Here is a 15,955-nt window from a genome sequence, read left to right as displayed (position 1 = left end):
TTTCGGCACAGCGTTGCAATGACGCCACAACCAGCATTACATACCGCGACCGGGAATCCATCCGTTTTGGTACACCAATTTGCCAAGTATGTAGTATCCTCGGCTTTGAAGTATTATAAGTCCGGCAGACTCCGCTGGCTCTCGCTCACGACTCGATCAACTTGAAGTTCAAGGTAAGTATAAGATATTGCTCTCTTAAATCACGATGAACACTGGTTCTCTTCTATACGAATGCTCTTCTTAAGAGAGGCATGAGATTAATACCTGGTTTTCCTGAACGTTCCAGTCATGATTTGAATCTTGAACGTGGGACTGACTCGAGCCTTATCGTTTACGCAGGTTAACGTCGTTCTCCACGCTGCCGTCAACCCGCAGAATAAAGATTGCGTACCCTGAAGAAACACATAATATGGAAGCGAGGATTATACTAGTGATAGTGTATGGATGGAAGCAAACAACTGGGGCCAGTCCGCACTCTTTCTACACAACTCCCGGAAAGACCCCCCGGCCTTCGCCAAAAGTACTTTTGGCTCATCAAACTCAACAATCTCCCCAGCATCAAGTACTAAAATGCGGTCATAATCGATGATCGTCTTGAGACGATGCGCGATAGTAATAATAAGCGCACTCGAAAGTTCTTCACGAATTGTCGTTTGGATCTATGTGTACGCTGGTAAGACGCAGGACTGAAATTACTTGCCAACCAACCTGGTCATCCAAACGCGAATCTATCTGAGACGTTGCCTCATCCATGATGATGATATTAGTTTTTCGCAGGACTGCCCGAGCGAGTGCAACCAGTTGCCTCTCTCCTGCGCTGAGCGAGCCACCTTGGCTAATTGGCATCTCAAGGGTGAAGCCACCTTTTTCAACCGCCCGATTGAGCAGCCTCGTTAGGTGACATCGCTCGAGCACATCCCAGCATTCCTGGTCGGTGTGCTCCTCGAATGGGTCCAGGTTGCTTCTGAGAGTGCCAGAAAATAATGAAACGTCCTGGCTAACGATGGTCTGTGCACATATTAGCAATTTCCTAAGGGACCAGATTAATCGACCCACTATGCGTGACCGAAGATCTTCGAGGCCAATTGTCGAGATATCTATTCCGTCAATGCTGTAAAAGTATTAAGACGCTAGAACCAGGAGTGACACCAATAGGGACATACATTATTCTTCCAGCGCTGGCTTCTATCATGCGCAGCAAGGACAAAGCCAAGGTTGATTTTCCAGAGCCTGTCCTTCCCACCTATCGAGAATGATGAACAAATTACGACACTAGACGTTCGAAGAATTTGCGACACACCACCCCAATTTTTTCAGACGGTTGGACAACAAATGAGATATTTTTGAGCACGTCTGGTAGGTCAGGGTTGTACCTGACAACCAGGTTGTCGACAACCAACTGACCGTTGCTTGATGGCCAGTATGCTGGAGGTCTGTTCTTCTCGATAATGGCGGGTGCCTCCTGTGGCACACTAAGATACTCAACCACGCGTTCGACCGCGTTAAAGTCAAGCTCGAGCTGTGCAAGAACCCGCACTAGTTGGCGGGATGCCTCTGCAAAGATGCCGGCTTGCACGATAACGACCGCAGCCGAACCATTGGAAATTCCTTGCGAAAGAGCGAAGAGAGTGGTGAGATACACTACGACTGAGCCGAGACCTAGAAGGCGTTCGAGTCGAACACAATGGAGGAGAGACAAATCACGCACAGTCATATCGCCAGCGAAGCCAGCCGTTGACAAGCCACTGGCAAAGGGGTTAATGCGATATATTGTAGGTTGAATGCATCTCTTACGTATACATGGTCGAATGATTGGAATTTGTCCACTTTTTCGTAGAATCTATCTTGGTATCTCGACTCCATTGCAAATGCACGAACATGTGACAAGCCACGTAGAAGCTCATCGAATCCGGCAAACGCAGGCGACAAAGAGACGCTTTCAAGCCGACGCAGATCTCGTTGGGCTTGAACAAAACGAGGAGCGATGCGGATATACAACCACGCTATTATCAATGCGAAGGGCGCGAGGGTCGGTATAACCACAATTATGACAGTGAAAGAAGCCAAGAAATTGAGGACACCTGATAACGCGGCGCGCGCGGAAGCTTGCAGAGCGCCGTCAATGGTGTTGATATCGGTTGTGAAACGGTTGAGAATCCTCCCAATAGGCGTGGTATCAAAGAACCGGGCTGGTGCTCTTGTAAGCCTTTCGAGCAGCCTGAGAAACAGGGAGCGGGAGGCCTGGAGACTTGCATAGTAACCTAACGAGATGTAAGCCAGTACCGAGAATGCCCCTGCCATAGAGATATAGAGGTAAATCAAAAGCCACGGTCTGACGTCGGACATCGGGGGGAGGTAAGTCATCCCAAGGATATTTGACACTCGGGAGGAAGAACGAAGCGGAGACGTCATAAGCTTCACCCCATTTGGCCAAGAACACCTTGAAGAACAGTTTGTAAAACACGTGGAACCAAGAAGCTGTAACCATACCTGATTTCCAATGTTAATCATGCGGATCATGAGCATCAACACGAGAGTCAATGCCCAGGACATCAAACCCGCTGCCTTGATGTAAACCCAATATGTTCTGAAAGGTACCCGGCCTTCCGCCCGAACTTCCGCTTCCACTAATTTTCTAACAATCTGGGACTTGGACCGTTGTTTGGGAAGAACGTCCTCGGTATCATTGTCCGGCGTTTGAGTTCCAGAAGTAGCGACTTCTGTTTCTTCATCGTCGACCTCATTAAGAACATCGGGCTCTCTGATATCTTGGAATTTCTCTCTATCGCCAGCACGAGCAACATTGCCGCGAGACAGCTCAACCACGTAGGATGCTATCGGCAAACAAAGACTGATATGGTGTGTCACCAAGATAATTGTCCGATCACGAGCCAGTTCCCCAGACAAGCAGTGCTGCACAATATGTTGTGCAGTATGCATATCGACGGCGGCGAGTCTAAGGAATATTCAGGAATATTTTTTTATCTTGACGGAAAATGCCTACGGATCATCAAGCAGAATGCACTATCCAGTGATGTGGTCAGTCGAGAGAAGGAGGACTGGACTGGCGGATGACTCACAGTAGCTTCCGAATACATTGCGCGTGCCAAGGCAATACGAGCTCTCTGTCCACCAGATAGCGTGATGCCTTTCTCGCCGATCTCTGGGTTTAAATTAACACCTTCGCAATAATGAATGGAAAAGAGCTCCTACCGGTCATGTCACCCGCTTCGAATACAACAAGATCGCGTTCAAGAGTACACGCCTCGATGACTGCATGGTATCGTTCCTCATCGAAACCGAGCCTGGAGCCGAAAATGATGTTGTCCCTGATGGTAGCATGTTCAAGCCCTGCACATTGGGGTGAGCGACTAGACTACGCTATATTGACATCACTTGCAAGGAGTTTGGGCACAGTAAGCCACCTGGTGTCTCCTCTTGTTTATGAACACGTCGCCGGATAAACAGTGCATTTCTGAAATGAAGGCATCTAAGGGCCGAGCTATGACCGCCAAGGATGCACTGACCGCCAAGCAGCGCTGCGAGCAAGGCACTTTTCCCAGCACCAGTCGCGCCGCTGATAAGACTCAACTTGTTTTTCGGAAACTTGATGTCCAGAGGTCCAAGTTGGAAGCGAGATTCAGTCATCGATTCTTTGCGAACTCCATGCCATTCAAAGGTTGCGTCGTTAAAGCCGATGTCTGAACAATCCGCTTCAGAATCGGTATTCACTGTCGACAGAGATGAAGCCCATTCAGGAACCTCTTGCTCCGCAAGGAGACCCTCAATACGCTGCATCGATACGTAAGCTGTAAAAGATAAGAATTGCATACCCGACTGTAGTATCACACGACAAACCATGAAGCATTGCAAAGAATTGCCCGGGGAGAGCAGTCATAGGCTCCTGTAGCTGTGAGAACAGGGCGACTGCAGTAAATGCCCTGGATACCGTGAGCTGTTCTTGTTCGCCCAAAGTGTACCAAGAGAATGTTGCCAGGGCTGTTGCTGAGGGTATCCACGTCCTAGCAAACGCCATATGTACCTGTGAAGTCTGGACAACGAATAGCTCACCATATAAAAGAGATGACAGTGTCGACGATATTCTCTTTAATCCGCCAGTTGAGTTCCTCTTCTCGTGCCTGATGAGCAGAACGTGCCCACTGGTTCTCTATGAAATGTTAGTCAAGTAGAATCATGCGTCAGCTTCTGCTCACGTACCCCACCCATAAAACTTTAAAAATCTGATATTTTGGAGTAGTTCGTTCACGACATTCATCCTTTTGTCCTTGGCCTTCCATGATGCTCGGGTAATCTGATACATATTAGCAAGGAAGATCAAACAGCCGAGACTCCAAACCTTAATGTTGTATGTCGCTAGCGGGTAGTTCAAAATATAGGCGAAAAGAATCACAGCGACGCCTGATATCGCGCTCCATCCCAATATTCTAATGTATTACTTAGCTCGATATCTCAGAGAATCCGTGACTTACCTGTAGAGGAATATCAGCGCTATCACAAGCCGTACAGGAGACGAGAAGATTGCAGCAAAATCCCAAAATCGCTGAGCCACAGCGTACGCATCGCCTCTTCGGGGAGATGCGAATTAGTCACAGGAGACCACAACCCTGGGCAAAACGCACTGCATGAGATTCACAATTTTTCCAAGGTCAGCGCCGGCTTCTTCGTCTTCGCTAGAAATTTTGCCGCTAATATCCCTGCGGCGCAGTGCTTTATAGTGTAAAGCACAGAAGAGTTGGCCGCGGGTTCGTTCATAACATCGGCGGGTGTGCCAGTTTTTGAAGAGATCGACCTGCGCAAAAGACAGATGTGCTACAAATGTGACTGAAAGCCCAGTATTTTGCGGTCGAAACTGAGTCCGCAGTGGGATTATCCAATGATGATAGAATCATCCGGAGTGCATAAGCCGGGACAAAGCCTGCAGATCAAAAATATCACTCCGCCCAGACTTGATCTATATCTGCGCAATACACGCACCGACAACGGCACCCCACATTTCCAATGCAAGATCCAAGAGAAGATCGAGGGAGTTAGATACCAGCAAAAAGCGCAGTAGAGAGTGCGTTGGATGGCTGATTATATGTAAGAGACTGACCTATACAAGAGACAGTGGCTGCCTACCGTGAACGGTAATCCAGGCATTTTTTGAACAAGTTCTTGTGTCGAAAGAACGGCGACAAGCACCAGACATCGTCATCATTCAGGGTTCGCTTCCACTGCCTGGTCCAATATGGGTTCTATAAATGAAACAGTGCACCACGACCAAAGGTTTGCGTCATCTTCGGGAGAGGAGAGACCGGATGACGGAGTCTAGTCCCCGGTGTCAGTAAACAGCTCTAGAGCATAGTTAGACGAACAGACGTCAGTCGAACTCGCGACATTGAGTGCGGGTCGCACAGCCTGCAGTGGCAAAAGGCCAGCCACGTAGACGAAGGATGCCGAAATTAATATGCGAACTAATACAACGACAATGGGACCGGCAGCATGATCCGACAATGAAAAGTAGTAAACACATGCAGCAGCGATTTGAGAAAGCGCGAATAGAATAAGCAAATACGGAGGGGTGAGCGGTGCTCTCCACAAGAGTGTCAGGGTCGTATAAAACTGCCATAACAAAATCACAACGTGAATTTGGCGTATAACAAAACGTTGAACGTCCTACCCATGCAATTGATGCGACCAAGGCATCGGTCCAGGCTTCTCGCAGGACAAAGGCATAACCGAAATATCCAAGCCAACCAATCGAGTTAGCCAGAGCGATAGAGACAAGCATTCGACATATCCAAGCCTGTTTTGGAAATTCATCGTCGAAGGGGCCCTCGACATCGTCCAAAGTGATAAAGTTGCGAAAAGGTGCGCTCAGCGCTCTCCAAGCGGCTTGGATGATTTTTGGAAGCTGCCTGCGCGCTAGGAAGTCGGTAACGATCACTAGGATAATGATAACAGCGGGACACCACGTTCCAAACGGAACTCCATTGAGTTGCCCGCTGAACCACGGTTCCTGCGTAGCGGTCAGCACTGTCCCCGCAGGACGATAAACGCCTACCTGAGTAGAATGCATAATTTGAGGCCACGAAGCAAAGGCTGAACGCCTTTAAAGTCGCGGATTCAGAGAAGTCAGTGCCGATCGTGTAAGGAATTCAAGCTTTAGAAGGTGAACAATCACGTTATTTCTCACGAAAGCTGGACATATGAAAAAAGCCTGCCTCGTTCCTGCATGAAGGCCGTTCCGACTAGAAAAGTGATTTAAATTTCCTGATGCGCCCGCACCATATTACAGGTTGTTCGTGTACTATGCTTTGTGTGCAGTGCAACCAACTGATTTCTTGACCACGTGACCAAGGTCGCGAGCACACGTTTACATAAATCTCCGAACATGAGTTTTGTAAAAAGCTCATCTATGTCCGTGTCTAGCTGTCCATACTGAATATCCATGAGGTACCAGCACACTCTTTTACTTCTGATCCAGATCTCTGCCGCAGTCGCAGTTGCACTGCCAGAGATCCCAGTGGCGGATTACGCGCTAGGCGTGCATTCCGGAAGAGACCTACTCAGTATACTCGCGGGAACTGCTGGCACAGACTCGCCTCCTGTCACATCGGACATGTTCCCTCTTAGCTCACCTTCATCTCCTATCCATCCTGGTTTGAAAGATCTGGGTGGCTTGCTCACAGATCCGGTCCTCCCGACGGCATCCTCAGTGGGAAAGGTCGATACGATCACTCCCACAAGCCTCGGTGTTACGTCGTCCGCAAGCTCTCCAAAGCCTTCTCCGGAACAAATAGCACCTACGTCAACCACACGCTTGGCGGGTTACCCAACAGCCCCATCGAGCGCCATGACCGAAGACACGTCCGCTGACAATAAGACCTGGAAAATCATTGGGATCGCCTTCATCGCAATTTTGATCATAGCAATAGCGATCACATCCAGCATGTTCTTCGATCGCTGGTGGAAGATTGCACAAGAAATCTTATGCTGCAAGGGCCGAAGAAATGGCGTTGAACAGTTCGTCCCTGACTGGGAGAAGCAGACCTGGGAAGTCAACCCGGGACCAGAAGAATGTGGTTATAAACAGCGAGCATCGTTTGTGTCTGTTCGTTCTGATACGGGAACAGATCATATCAAGGAGGGAGAGATGAGAAACTCCGCGGACCACGCTATCCCTACCCTGCCACCTCAATCACTCATCAAAGACATCTCTCCATCAGACGCTCGAGAGCTTCCTTGGGATTCCGACAATCTCCATCAGTGCGCTCTGCACCGCCAGCTCTCCGCGCGTAGCGGCCGCCACGGAGACGCGTAGAGTGTGGTATTTTCCCGTAGCTCCTTCATGCCACACCTACCCTGCCCCATATTCCGGTTCATTCTTTACCCACAACCATGCCGAATTCGCATTACGATCGACGACTACCACATTCACTATCCACCCAATCGCTTTGTATTACTGCTCATGTTGTACCTGCCGCGTCTCGGGACGACGGGGGCGTGCAGTAGGTGGGCGCGGTGCTTGGCAGCGTCACTGGATACTTCTCTTCCAAGTGGTCAGACACAAGCATGCCTACTGCGCCCACCGTGCATACAGCCATGGAGACGTATAGTCGTGTTCGGGCTGGGAGAGCTTGAGAAAGTTGTCTGAGCAGATCCAGATCTGAGAAAATTAGTGTACACACCTTTGTATGATTGCCACAATGATCTAGCAACCACTGGCTCCGCAGATTTCTTGGAAGGCATGTGAGTTCGGCTGGAGAGACAGAGACTCTACTAGACAACAGCGTAAAATTTGAATCCGCTGACACGGTCGTAATTGGATGAGTTTAGTAATAACCGTCGTGACACTGATTGTATGTTTGATCCGACATGTTTACTGGTCTGGCAAGTATTTCTATAATTCTACGCTATGGATTCCCTGTGACTTGACTACTCCAGATTGAACACCTTGGAACAGTGTCTGCCATCCACCGCGACGATGGAGGTTGTGCTTTAACCATATCACAGTCGGCACCTATCTTAGTCGACTGTCACGTTGGTGACTCGATAGCCGTTAATGGAGCCTGTTTGACAGTCGTCGAATTCAACGTCGAGCGTGATGGAGGGTATTTCAAAATATGGCTAGCCAACGAGACCCTCAGCAGGACTGATCTGGGTAAGTGACCAGAGGCAAACTAATGCACAGTCGCTCATATGTAATTAAGGTAATCGCAAGGTTGGTGACCAGGTGAACCTGGAGCGTGCTATGGGTGCCCATGTTCGATTCGGTGGTCACTTCGTGCAGGTGCGCTCTTTTAGCGGCGCACTGATAACCAATTATAAGTCATTTCTCATCCTAGGCTCATGTTGATACAACTGCGATCATTCTCAGGAGAGCTCCTGACGGTGATTCGTTGCGTCTTTTGCTCCAACTTCCCGAGCCAACCGCAGAAAGACCTTCTCTTCTTCCTTACATCATTCCTAAGGGTTATGTCACTATAGATGGTGCATCCCTCACCGTTACTTCTGTCGATGATGCCGAGAGAACGTTCGGCATTATGCTTATCCAACACACTCAGCAGAAGATTACCTTGGGAAGAAAGGGCGATGGCGAAAGGGTAAATATTGAGGTTGACATGGTGGGCAAGTATGTAGAAAAGAGCGTGTTGGCTGCTCTGGAGGGTGGTGGTGGGGAAGCCATGCGGACCTTTGTCCAGAAGATTGTGGAGGAAACGCTCGTTAACAAGGGAATTCTACCTCCTGCCTAGACCAACAGCTTCCTATTATCCTCCTGTTCAACGTCAAATGATCAAGTATACATTGCCCTAGTAAAGTCACGTTAGTTTCATTGATAAGTATTACTCGGCTATTGAAGCAAATACATCCGACAGTCGATGTCCGATATTGACCATTTTGTGGACACAGTGCTAGTGGTTCAATTCTTTTACTGTAAACTACCAACTGCAAAGCTGCAGCACGCGCGGTAACAACACCTGAAACGATTGACGAACTACTAGATTTATTTTCATCGCGTGTTTCATGAAGGAGCCACCGTTGAAGAGAAAAGTGAGCGCGCTCCGAGCATGTCACGACATTGTCTACGTCCATGAAACTTACATGGCGAACAGGTCACTGCGAAACTCGACTACAACGGTGGAAATGTATCTCCTCGTTTTAATTCATCATCTAGACCAGCGTCACCGACTAAGCAACCGCTTCAGTCATCTCTCTCACCCCCAGGCTTCCGTCCGACAGTCAAGGTCAGCTCCAACGTGACTGTCCGGAAATTGTCAAGTTCGGCTTCATTGAATGCCATCAACAAAGCAACTTTCTCTCGACCTGGCTCGCCTTCGAAGCCGATTCGAAGTCCCGGGCCTCCCATAGTCACCAATCCCGTCAAAGCTCGCGTTACGGCGCGGCCCGCGTCCAAGTCTACCGCCACATCTCCTGTGTCTAGTACATCTCCTTTGGAGTCGCGTCAGCGATCGTCCACTACTGTTTCATCAAAGCTGCGACTTCCACCCCAGGAAGACCGACCCCGTAGCGGCAGCGTTGCCCTACATCACGCCCAGTCCACCTCAGCATTACGGAGAAATTCTCCATCACCCCGAACTCCGCTCTCTTCAGAACTACCATCCGCACGCGTCGACCAAGACCGTGCATCACCGTCTGCTCCCATCAAGATCAAATCCAAGATTTCACGGCTAGCCAAATCTAATAGTATCGAAACAGAACCTGCCCGCTCGCTATCCCCACCATGGGTTACCACCAGGCCTACTCATACAAGACCACCCATACCTTCACTGGCTTCTAGCTTCTCGTTGAACGCGTCATCAAGTCCGCCTAATTCGACCACTGTGTCATCTTTTTATCCCATCACGACCGGAGCTCCTGCTGCTAATCCGCATAGATACCCCTCACCGCGACGCGCCCCCTCACCCATATCATATGCTTATCAGACATTCACTCCAGTTGAAGGACCTTCGAAAGCAGTCAGGCAGGTACTGAAAGCCAAGGTCGACCCCGCTTCCATTCCTCTCCCTCCACATTCACCACCAATATCTGCATTATCATTATCTTCAAAGTCGTCCGTGTCTAGAAGGTCGTTGTCTGTGGATCCCTCTACTAAGAGCAATGCGAGCGCGTCGACGCTTAACTCTCACATAAGCAAGCGTTCGGATACCGAATTTGCTCGACTCAACAATCTTCGTTCTAGTCACAGCGATCAGGATGGCACGGTTTCGCCCACAACCAATGGCCGACGATCTAGCCAAGATCGGGATAGCGATCTTGACTCTGAAAACTCGGAGCACAAGGCGAGGACTGCTGCCAAGTCTAATCGAAAGGTCATCCCATTGACTACGTTTAATTACCGAGCTGACTTGTATTCAGATTGCCGACTTGGAAATAACGAATAAATCCCTTCTCGTTATCAATGCATCACTTGAAACTACGAAGAACCGTCAAGCTAAAGAGATTCGGGACCTGAAGCGGAAGCTTCGCGAATCCAGACTCATTCTCCCCCCCAGAGCATTCAGGGCTGTTGAGTCCCATGACCGCGAAGAAGAAGAAGTGGTTGATGACGATAGTGAGGAGGGTGATGATGGGGCTGGCGATGAAGTCTATGCAAGGGTGAAGGATATCCTAGACCGGCTTCTGGAATCAGGCAAGAAAGCTTTGGAAAGCACTCCCGATGATTTCCGGCAGGGCCTCTCCACGAAGGTCTTGAATGCCGATGAAGTCCGCACATGGAGAGATTCAGGGCAGGAGTCTGACGCCATTCTTGATGGCCGCAACAGAGGGGACGGTAGGGAGGATCAGGTTATAATCCCCGTCTCTCCGTCACACGTTGCTGTACCTGATAGTGATGATGACCTCTCGGAGGATGAGGTCGACGAACTAACCCTGGAACCACCACCCACTCATTTACCTCCAATCAGAATTACGCCTTCTTCCGAGTCTTTATAAGTTTATGGTGTTACGTTCATTACGCTCTACGTCCTGCAATGCTTCATCATGTAGACCTCGGAATCATTCCTCGATACCCCACCAGCATATTCACGCATCGCATTATCCAATATGTTTACACGAACACTGAATTCCACGTTTCTAAGTAACAGTCATCGAAGGGTATTGTATGAGGGTCATATATATGAATTGATAGATCAGTCATCGGCTATCTTCTGAGCACGTTTCGCGAGCTGGGTGGTTACATTAGATATATCCTCAAGGCAGCTTAGTTATTATTACTTACCGCAGCAGCCAAGTCCAGCTGACCAGCAGGTGCACTAGGCTTCGAAACTGCTCTCGGAGGCGCAGCACCAGCACCTGGTCGTGGAGCAGTGGGCATAGGTGGCTTAGCAGGAGGCTTGCCACCGCTTGGCTTCGACGCGATAGGAGGTGGCGCAGGTTTAGGTTTTGTGGCCACTGGGGGAGGGGGTTTTGCGCCTAGTGAGCTTGAAGGGCGGGAATTTGCAGGTGTACTGCCTGATGACCCATTAACAGATGTACCGGCAGACTTCTTCCAAGGCGCCGCGGAGCCGTTTAAGGGCGCAAGACCGGGGAAAACAGCCACAGGTTTAGCTGACGCATCTGCTGACAATGACTTCGCAGATATGGCCGAAACAGTTGGTTTCGAAATTGGAGTAGGGGTAGCATGGGCTGGTGGCGGTGGTCGAGCTGGAGGGGGGCGTGCTGCAGGTACCGCTTTGGCTTTTGGCGGCACAAGTTCTAGGTAATTGTTTGGAGCCCAGCCCTGTTGCCCGTCCTTCCTGACAAGCCACCAGCCATTGTCATCTTTCTCAACTAGTTCCACGGTATCATCCTTCTTCAAAGATATCTCGCCTTCTTGACCCTCAAACGCGAACTTCGCCTTGTATAACTCTACGTCGGGTTCTTTCGGTGGCGGTGGCGGTGGCGGTGGAACTGAATTACGAGTAGGACGCGCAGGGACTGATTTAGGGTGCGCCACCGGTGTTGACTTGACGGCAGCAGGTGGAGCAGATCTCCCTGGCAGTGGCTGGCCGGCTGGCTTCGGCCTGTAAGTCTTTGACTTCTGGAAAAGATCAATCGTCAGAAGACAGAAGTCACAATCCGATATAAACTCACATCCGAGGGACCGCCAGCACGAAGGAGCTTTCCTTGGGTGATCGGTCTAACAATACCAGGTTTTCTCTTTGCAGCCGGTCGAGAGGTGCTGGATGAAGGTTCGCCAGATGGGACGTGCACAGTGTGGCTCTTGTATACATCATCTTTTGTGACCGTCTCGTCCCTGACAAACTGAATCTGTGCCTTCTTGTCCTTCTTTTTCGCATATTCGATCCTTTCCCGCAAGTGAGACAATTGTAAAGTGAGGTCAATAAAACACGCACGACGGGCCAATCACGACGTTGATAGCAGCTTGCGTGAGCGTAAGAAGATTCGCGGTCAACTCCGTCTTGAAGTGGCAATGAAGGACGGGATCACCCTCCTCAGAGGCATTGCAGTTTAATGCCTGATAGTGTTAGCGACATGCCGGAGAAAGGATAAGGGACTAACCAGCCAATCATCCCTTAAATTAGACATTGATATACTTTTGATAGTAATCAAGGGAATCTTGCGTTCAAGGGAGGTGTGTATCTGACCATCCTTATTAGAAGTTACCGCGATGTACACAGCCTTTGCAGTCTACCACGACGCATGTCAGACGAGGTAAGGCAGTGAAGTACGTTAATACGTACCACTACAAGGAAACGTGGGCCGGGTTTGCTGGACCGAGCCAATCTGGACACTAATATCTGTACTTTCGAGCTGAAGGTGGCCTGCTCCGCTGTACTACATGTGAGATAACAAAACCAAGCAAAAAACTAGATATCTCACCACCAAGACCGCAGGCGGAGCGCAGGTCAGAGCCAACGATGCTCTTACCATTGACATCAAGATAGTCGCCCAGAAAACGACGATAACTGAGGAGACTGTAACGCCTGCGTTCCTTCCTTCCTGCCAACACCTGATGACCATAGTCGCGGACTTTGGCATATTCGAGGGCTTCTTTGTTGTTCTTCCAGAACCTCTGAATGCGTCTAGCGCACTCATTCTTATACCGCCAGTAGTTTCTCCAGGCTCGCTGAATACGGGCTGCCATGTTATGCCAATAACGGTCGCGCATAGTCTCCAAGGCAAACAGCTGATATTGACAACGTCGATTTCAAATTTTGATGTCATTGCATGGCGTACTCACTGTTTCGGGATTCTTGATAAAAGCCTTTGTGACCCCCATCTGCCATTCATCCTTGGCTATCCCCGTGTCCCTGAGAATTTGCTCGCAACCCGATTTCGTGTCTCCCTGCCACGTATATTCACCAGCGTACGATGTTGAAGGCGACAAAAGGTAGAATCGTTCTACCATTTTTTCGAAGGTGTTCCTATACGCAAACCCTGCGCGACGAACACGAATATTTTCTTGTAATCCGAGGTATTTGATTTGATGCAATATAGCCTTGGAATCATATTCAGTTGCGCTACGATTCTGGTTTGGTTTGATCGTTCGAATATAAGAAGGCTGAGCTCTCATCAAATTATCCACGAGGGCACCTGCTGACGCCTTTCCAGGGTGTGAATGAGCCATCCTGACTGATAATTGCAATGTAAAATACCTTAATCCTATCACCAGCAGTGGGCGGTCTCTTCTTGCTCGAGGGATCGGGTCGGTCGGAGAATAATGTCTGGAGGAACTGGTTGCCGCTACTACCGACCAAATCGAAGAGGTCCTTCACGAGTGCGTCCTTATTCTTGTCTGTCATACCAGAGATGTTGTACATGACGTCTCCGGCGTAGTGACGAACCAGAAACTGCGATCCACGTGCTTCAAAATGGGCGTTGGAAGATAGCATGGCCGTCCGCTGCACGAAACTGTTATCTGCCGCGGCTGGATCGGCGTGGGCTGTTGCGCAGGCGTCGTTCAACGCGGCGAAAATTCCAGGGGGTTTACGCTCTTCAATGAGATCACAAACAATCTTGTTGTTAAAGTAGTTGATCGGAGTCCACTTGATCTGCTCCCTCACGTACTCCTCCTGTTCGGTCTTAAGCGTCAATTCGATGAAAATCTGCTGAAGTTTCTCGTTGACATAGTTGATGCATAATTGCTCAAAAGAGTTATCCTGCAGAGTCCGTGAATGGGGTGACTTTTAGGCGTAAAATCTTGTCATACCTCGAAAATTTCGAAACCAAAGATATCCTGTCAATGCCTCAATGATTGTTAAACCGATAACAACAACGTCAAATACCAGGATACCAATCACTTGTGTTGTGGCACTTCGAGCCTTCATGGACACATTGATTCTCGCAACAATCCACTCGAAAAGATTGTTGTAAATCGCTTTTGCGAGTGCGTCCCTTCCAGCGGTTGCTTGCGCGGGATTCAGGGGAACGTCATATACCGAACCTCGTCGTCCGCCTCGTTGAGTTTCGACGACTTTGGATGTCAGCACCTTCTGAACCATCGCCGAGTCTACTTCCATGAGATATGCAATAAAATCCGTCACTCCGGTGTCAGAGATAGTCGCATTTCCGTCATCCATCTCCTGAAATTGCACATTCCCGAGCCATAAAGTAATTGCGAGCATCCGGAAAATTTCGTTCTGCTCCTGATCACTGAGGCCAATGATCCTCATGGCATTCTGACCATGTTTAAGTACTATTATAGGACAACAGGCAAATACTCACCAGCGTGTCCGCATAGTCGTTTGAATCGTTGATACCCTGAACGTCTAAGCAGTTGCTCATGCTGGTATAAGAATACGCATCTGGGCCCTGCAACCCGAATTGCTCTACAAATTCTCATGAGAACTCGGCATAGACGGACATGTAAGACGCACCTCGCTGCTCCTCCGAAGCAGCCTTCGTGAATTGATAGAAGATGTGAAAATTGCGCTCGTTCTCTATCTGCCCTACCACTCGGCCTTTCTCAAGTAGATAATTCGTAATTTGAGCCCCGTTCGGCTCGCCGTGGTCGTTGAACATGATCTCTAGATATTTACCCTGTAAAACTGTCATCAATGTGCATATGTAAAACAATGATTCACGCACATGACGACTTGAATTATTGTTTCGAAGAGTCTTTGCACAACCGAAGCTCTCCAATAGAGGATTCGTAGCCAACACCATTTCTTTGATCTCCTGTATACTGTTATCCTCCCCTCCGGACACGGCCGCAATATATTGCATGATGCGCTTCGCAGCCTCGGTCTTTCCAGCACCGGACTCGCCAGATATAATAACACATTGGTTTTCGTGGTATGCATTCATGTTATAGTATGCAGATTCTGCGATGCTGAATACATGCGGAGGAACTTCGAGTCGATTCTTGCCCTTGTACTTCTGCAAGGTTTCATCCGTATAGATTCCTAGATCTGAGCAGCATTTCACACTGACATCAGAAAATGATATTTGAATAGATGAGGCCTCACCTTTAAAGGGATTAACAGATATCAATACACTGCCGATGTAAGTGTAGATCTCTCCGCCGGTCCAACGTTTCTTAAGGTTGTCATTGATGCTATCGTTGTCGATAGTTGTCAGAAGAGTCATATCGGATACTCCGGCCTGTTTCTTCTTGAATCCTTCTTTCCAGTCTGCCTGTTTGTACCGAAATCACGGCTGCCCGTAGGTGTATCGATGCCTGAGAGCGCACCTTGGCAACTTTAGTCGCCCCAGCTGACTTCGGAGCAGTCTTTTTGCCCGCCTTCTTGGATATAGCCTACACGTGCATGCAGGTCAAGTACTGAACGTTTCAAGGTAATTTGGATCTCACCATGGCTGACCCGCCTTACCTTGAATGAGGGAAGGTGGTAAAGTTGTAGTAACGGCTGGGAGAAGTCCGCAGGCACGGCAAAGAACGGCAATACCCGTGGCAAACCCGGTGGTATTGAAAGTACCAATCGACTCATCGAGGCACTACCCTCGTAAAGTACTCCACAACAACAATACA

General features: G+C 49.1%; 5 protein-coding genes across 5 annotated transcripts; 3 read left to right on the top strand and 2 right to left on the bottom strand.

The window, feature by feature from the left end:
• Positions 1 to 131: 131 nt before the first annotated feature.
• EDB91DRAFT_1096246 (P-loop containing nucleoside triphosphate hydrolase protein) lies at positions 132 to 6,470 on the bottom strand. Its single transcript, XM_041316991.1, has 28 exons — positions 6,364 to 6,470; positions 6,225 to 6,303; positions 6,065 to 6,163; positions 5,681 to 6,019; positions 5,380 to 5,622; positions 5,276 to 5,328; positions 5,140 to 5,238; positions 4,996 to 5,090; positions 4,844 to 4,936; positions 4,641 to 4,728; positions 4,491 to 4,586; positions 4,219 to 4,445; positions 4,072 to 4,168; positions 3,859 to 4,022; positions 3,528 to 3,809; positions 3,416 to 3,475; positions 3,214 to 3,351; positions 3,081 to 3,163; positions 3,005 to 3,024; positions 2,491 to 2,956; positions 2,338 to 2,440; positions 1,795 to 2,294; positions 1,709 to 1,745; positions 1,301 to 1,659; positions 1,164 to 1,243; positions 1,057 to 1,111; positions 709 to 1,008; positions 132 to 659 (listed from the first exon to the last, which is right to left on the bottom strand). Exons 3-28 carry the CDS (start codon positions 6,077 to 6,079, stop codon positions 423 to 425), a joined length of 4,329 nt encoding a protein of 1,442 aa, XP_041183662.1. The 5' UTR covers positions 6,080 to 6,163; positions 6,225 to 6,303; positions 6,364 to 6,470; the 3' UTR covers positions 132 to 422.
• Positions 6,352 to 7,775, top strand: EDB91DRAFT_1096245 (uncharacterized protein). Its single transcript, XM_041316990.1, has one exon. The coding sequence runs from the start codon at positions 6,452 to 6,454 to the stop codon at positions 7,322 to 7,324; it is 873 nt and encodes a 290-aa protein (XP_041183661.1). The 5' UTR covers positions 6,352 to 6,451; the 3' UTR covers positions 7,325 to 7,775.
• A 53-nt stretch (positions 7,776 to 7,828) lies between these two features.
• On the top strand, positions 7,829 to 8,898 carry EDB91DRAFT_1096242 (Lumazine-binding protein). The gene is made up of 4 exons (XM_041316989.1): positions 7,829 to 7,893; positions 7,948 to 8,164; positions 8,214 to 8,293; positions 8,349 to 8,898. The coding sequence occupies exons 1-4, from the start codon at positions 7,879 to 7,881 to the stop codon at positions 8,754 to 8,756; spliced, it is 720 nt and encodes a 239-aa protein (XP_041183660.1). The 5' UTR covers positions 7,829 to 7,878; the 3' UTR covers positions 8,757 to 8,898.
• On the top strand, positions 8,898 to 11,068 carry EDB91DRAFT_1342681 (uncharacterized protein). The gene is made up of 3 exons (XM_041325759.1): positions 8,898 to 9,054; positions 9,117 to 10,334; positions 10,381 to 11,068. Exons 1-3 carry the CDS (start codon positions 9,028 to 9,030, stop codon positions 10,954 to 10,956), a joined length of 1,821 nt encoding a protein of 606 aa, XP_041183659.1. The 5' UTR covers positions 8,898 to 9,027; the 3' UTR covers positions 10,957 to 11,068.
• Positions 11,069 to 15,859, bottom strand: EDB91DRAFT_1096234 (P-loop containing nucleoside triphosphate hydrolase protein). Its single transcript, XM_041316988.1, has 17 exons — positions 15,779 to 15,859; positions 15,659 to 15,724; positions 15,435 to 15,603; positions 15,055 to 15,377; positions 14,844 to 15,006; positions 14,692 to 14,795; positions 14,253 to 14,645; positions 14,177 to 14,203; positions 13,623 to 14,126; positions 13,208 to 13,570; positions 12,847 to 13,153; positions 12,708 to 12,796; positions 12,526 to 12,654; positions 12,360 to 12,481; positions 12,097 to 12,310; positions 11,243 to 12,043; positions 11,069 to 11,189 (listed from the first exon to the last, which is right to left on the bottom strand). Exons 1-17 carry the CDS (start codon positions 15,779 to 15,781, stop codon positions 11,154 to 11,156), a joined length of 3,813 nt encoding a protein of 1,270 aa, XP_041183658.1. The 5' UTR covers positions 15,782 to 15,859; the 3' UTR covers positions 11,069 to 11,153.
• Positions 15,860 to 15,955: the final 96 nt, after the last annotated feature.

This window comes from Suillus paluster (genome assembly GCF_016628075.1).
Source record: "Suillus paluster strain FC165 chromosome Unknown EDB91scaffold_2, whole genome shotgun sequence".
NCBI classification, from domain to species: Eukaryota; Fungi; Basidiomycota; class Agaricomycetes; order Boletales; family Suillaceae; genus Suillus; species Suillus paluster.
This window is presented reverse-complemented; position numbering and strand designations above follow the sequence as displayed.

Coding starts and splice junctions, on each gene's coding strand:
- EDB91DRAFT_1342681 (XM_041325759.1), top strand. CDS start 9,028: ATGAAGGAGCCACCGTTGAAGAGAAAA. Junction 9,055..9,116: donor AGCCACCGTTGAAGAGAAAA/GTGAGCGCGCTC, acceptor CATGGCGAACAG/GTCACTGCGAAACTCGACTA. Junction 10,335..10,380: donor CTGCCAAGTCTAATCGAAAG/GTCATCCCATTG, acceptor ACTTGTATTCAG/ATTGCCGACTTGGAAATAAC.
- EDB91DRAFT_1096234 (XM_041316988.1), bottom strand. Junction 13,571..13,622: donor CTGCTGGTGATAGGATTAAG/GTATTTTACATT, acceptor CACCCTGGAAAG/GCGTCAGCAGGTGCCCTCGT. Junction 12,482..12,525: donor ATTTAAGGGATGATTGGCTG/GTTAGTCCCTTA, acceptor TAACACTATCAG/GCATTAAACTGCAATGCCTC.
- EDB91DRAFT_1096242 (XM_041316989.1), top strand. Junction 8,165..8,213: donor CCTCAGCAGGACTGATCTGG/GTAAGTGACCAG, acceptor TATGTAATTAAG/GTAATCGCAAGGTTGGTGAC. Junction 8,294..8,348: donor TCGGTGGTCACTTCGTGCAG/GTGCGCTCTTTT, acceptor TTCTCATCCTAG/GCTCATGTTGATACAACTGC.
- EDB91DRAFT_1096245 (XM_041316990.1), top strand. CDS start 6,452: ATGAGGTACCAGCACACTCTTTTACTTCTGATCCAGATCTCTGCCGCA.
- EDB91DRAFT_1096246 (XM_041316991.1), bottom strand. Junction 3,025..3,080: donor CAATGTATTCGGAAGCTACT/GTGAGTCATCCG, acceptor ATCACTGGATAG/TGCATTCTGCTTGATGATCC. Junction 2,957..3,004: donor TGCATTCTGCTTGATGATCC/GTAGGCATTTTC, acceptor AATATTCCTTAG/ACTCGCCGCCGTCGATATGC.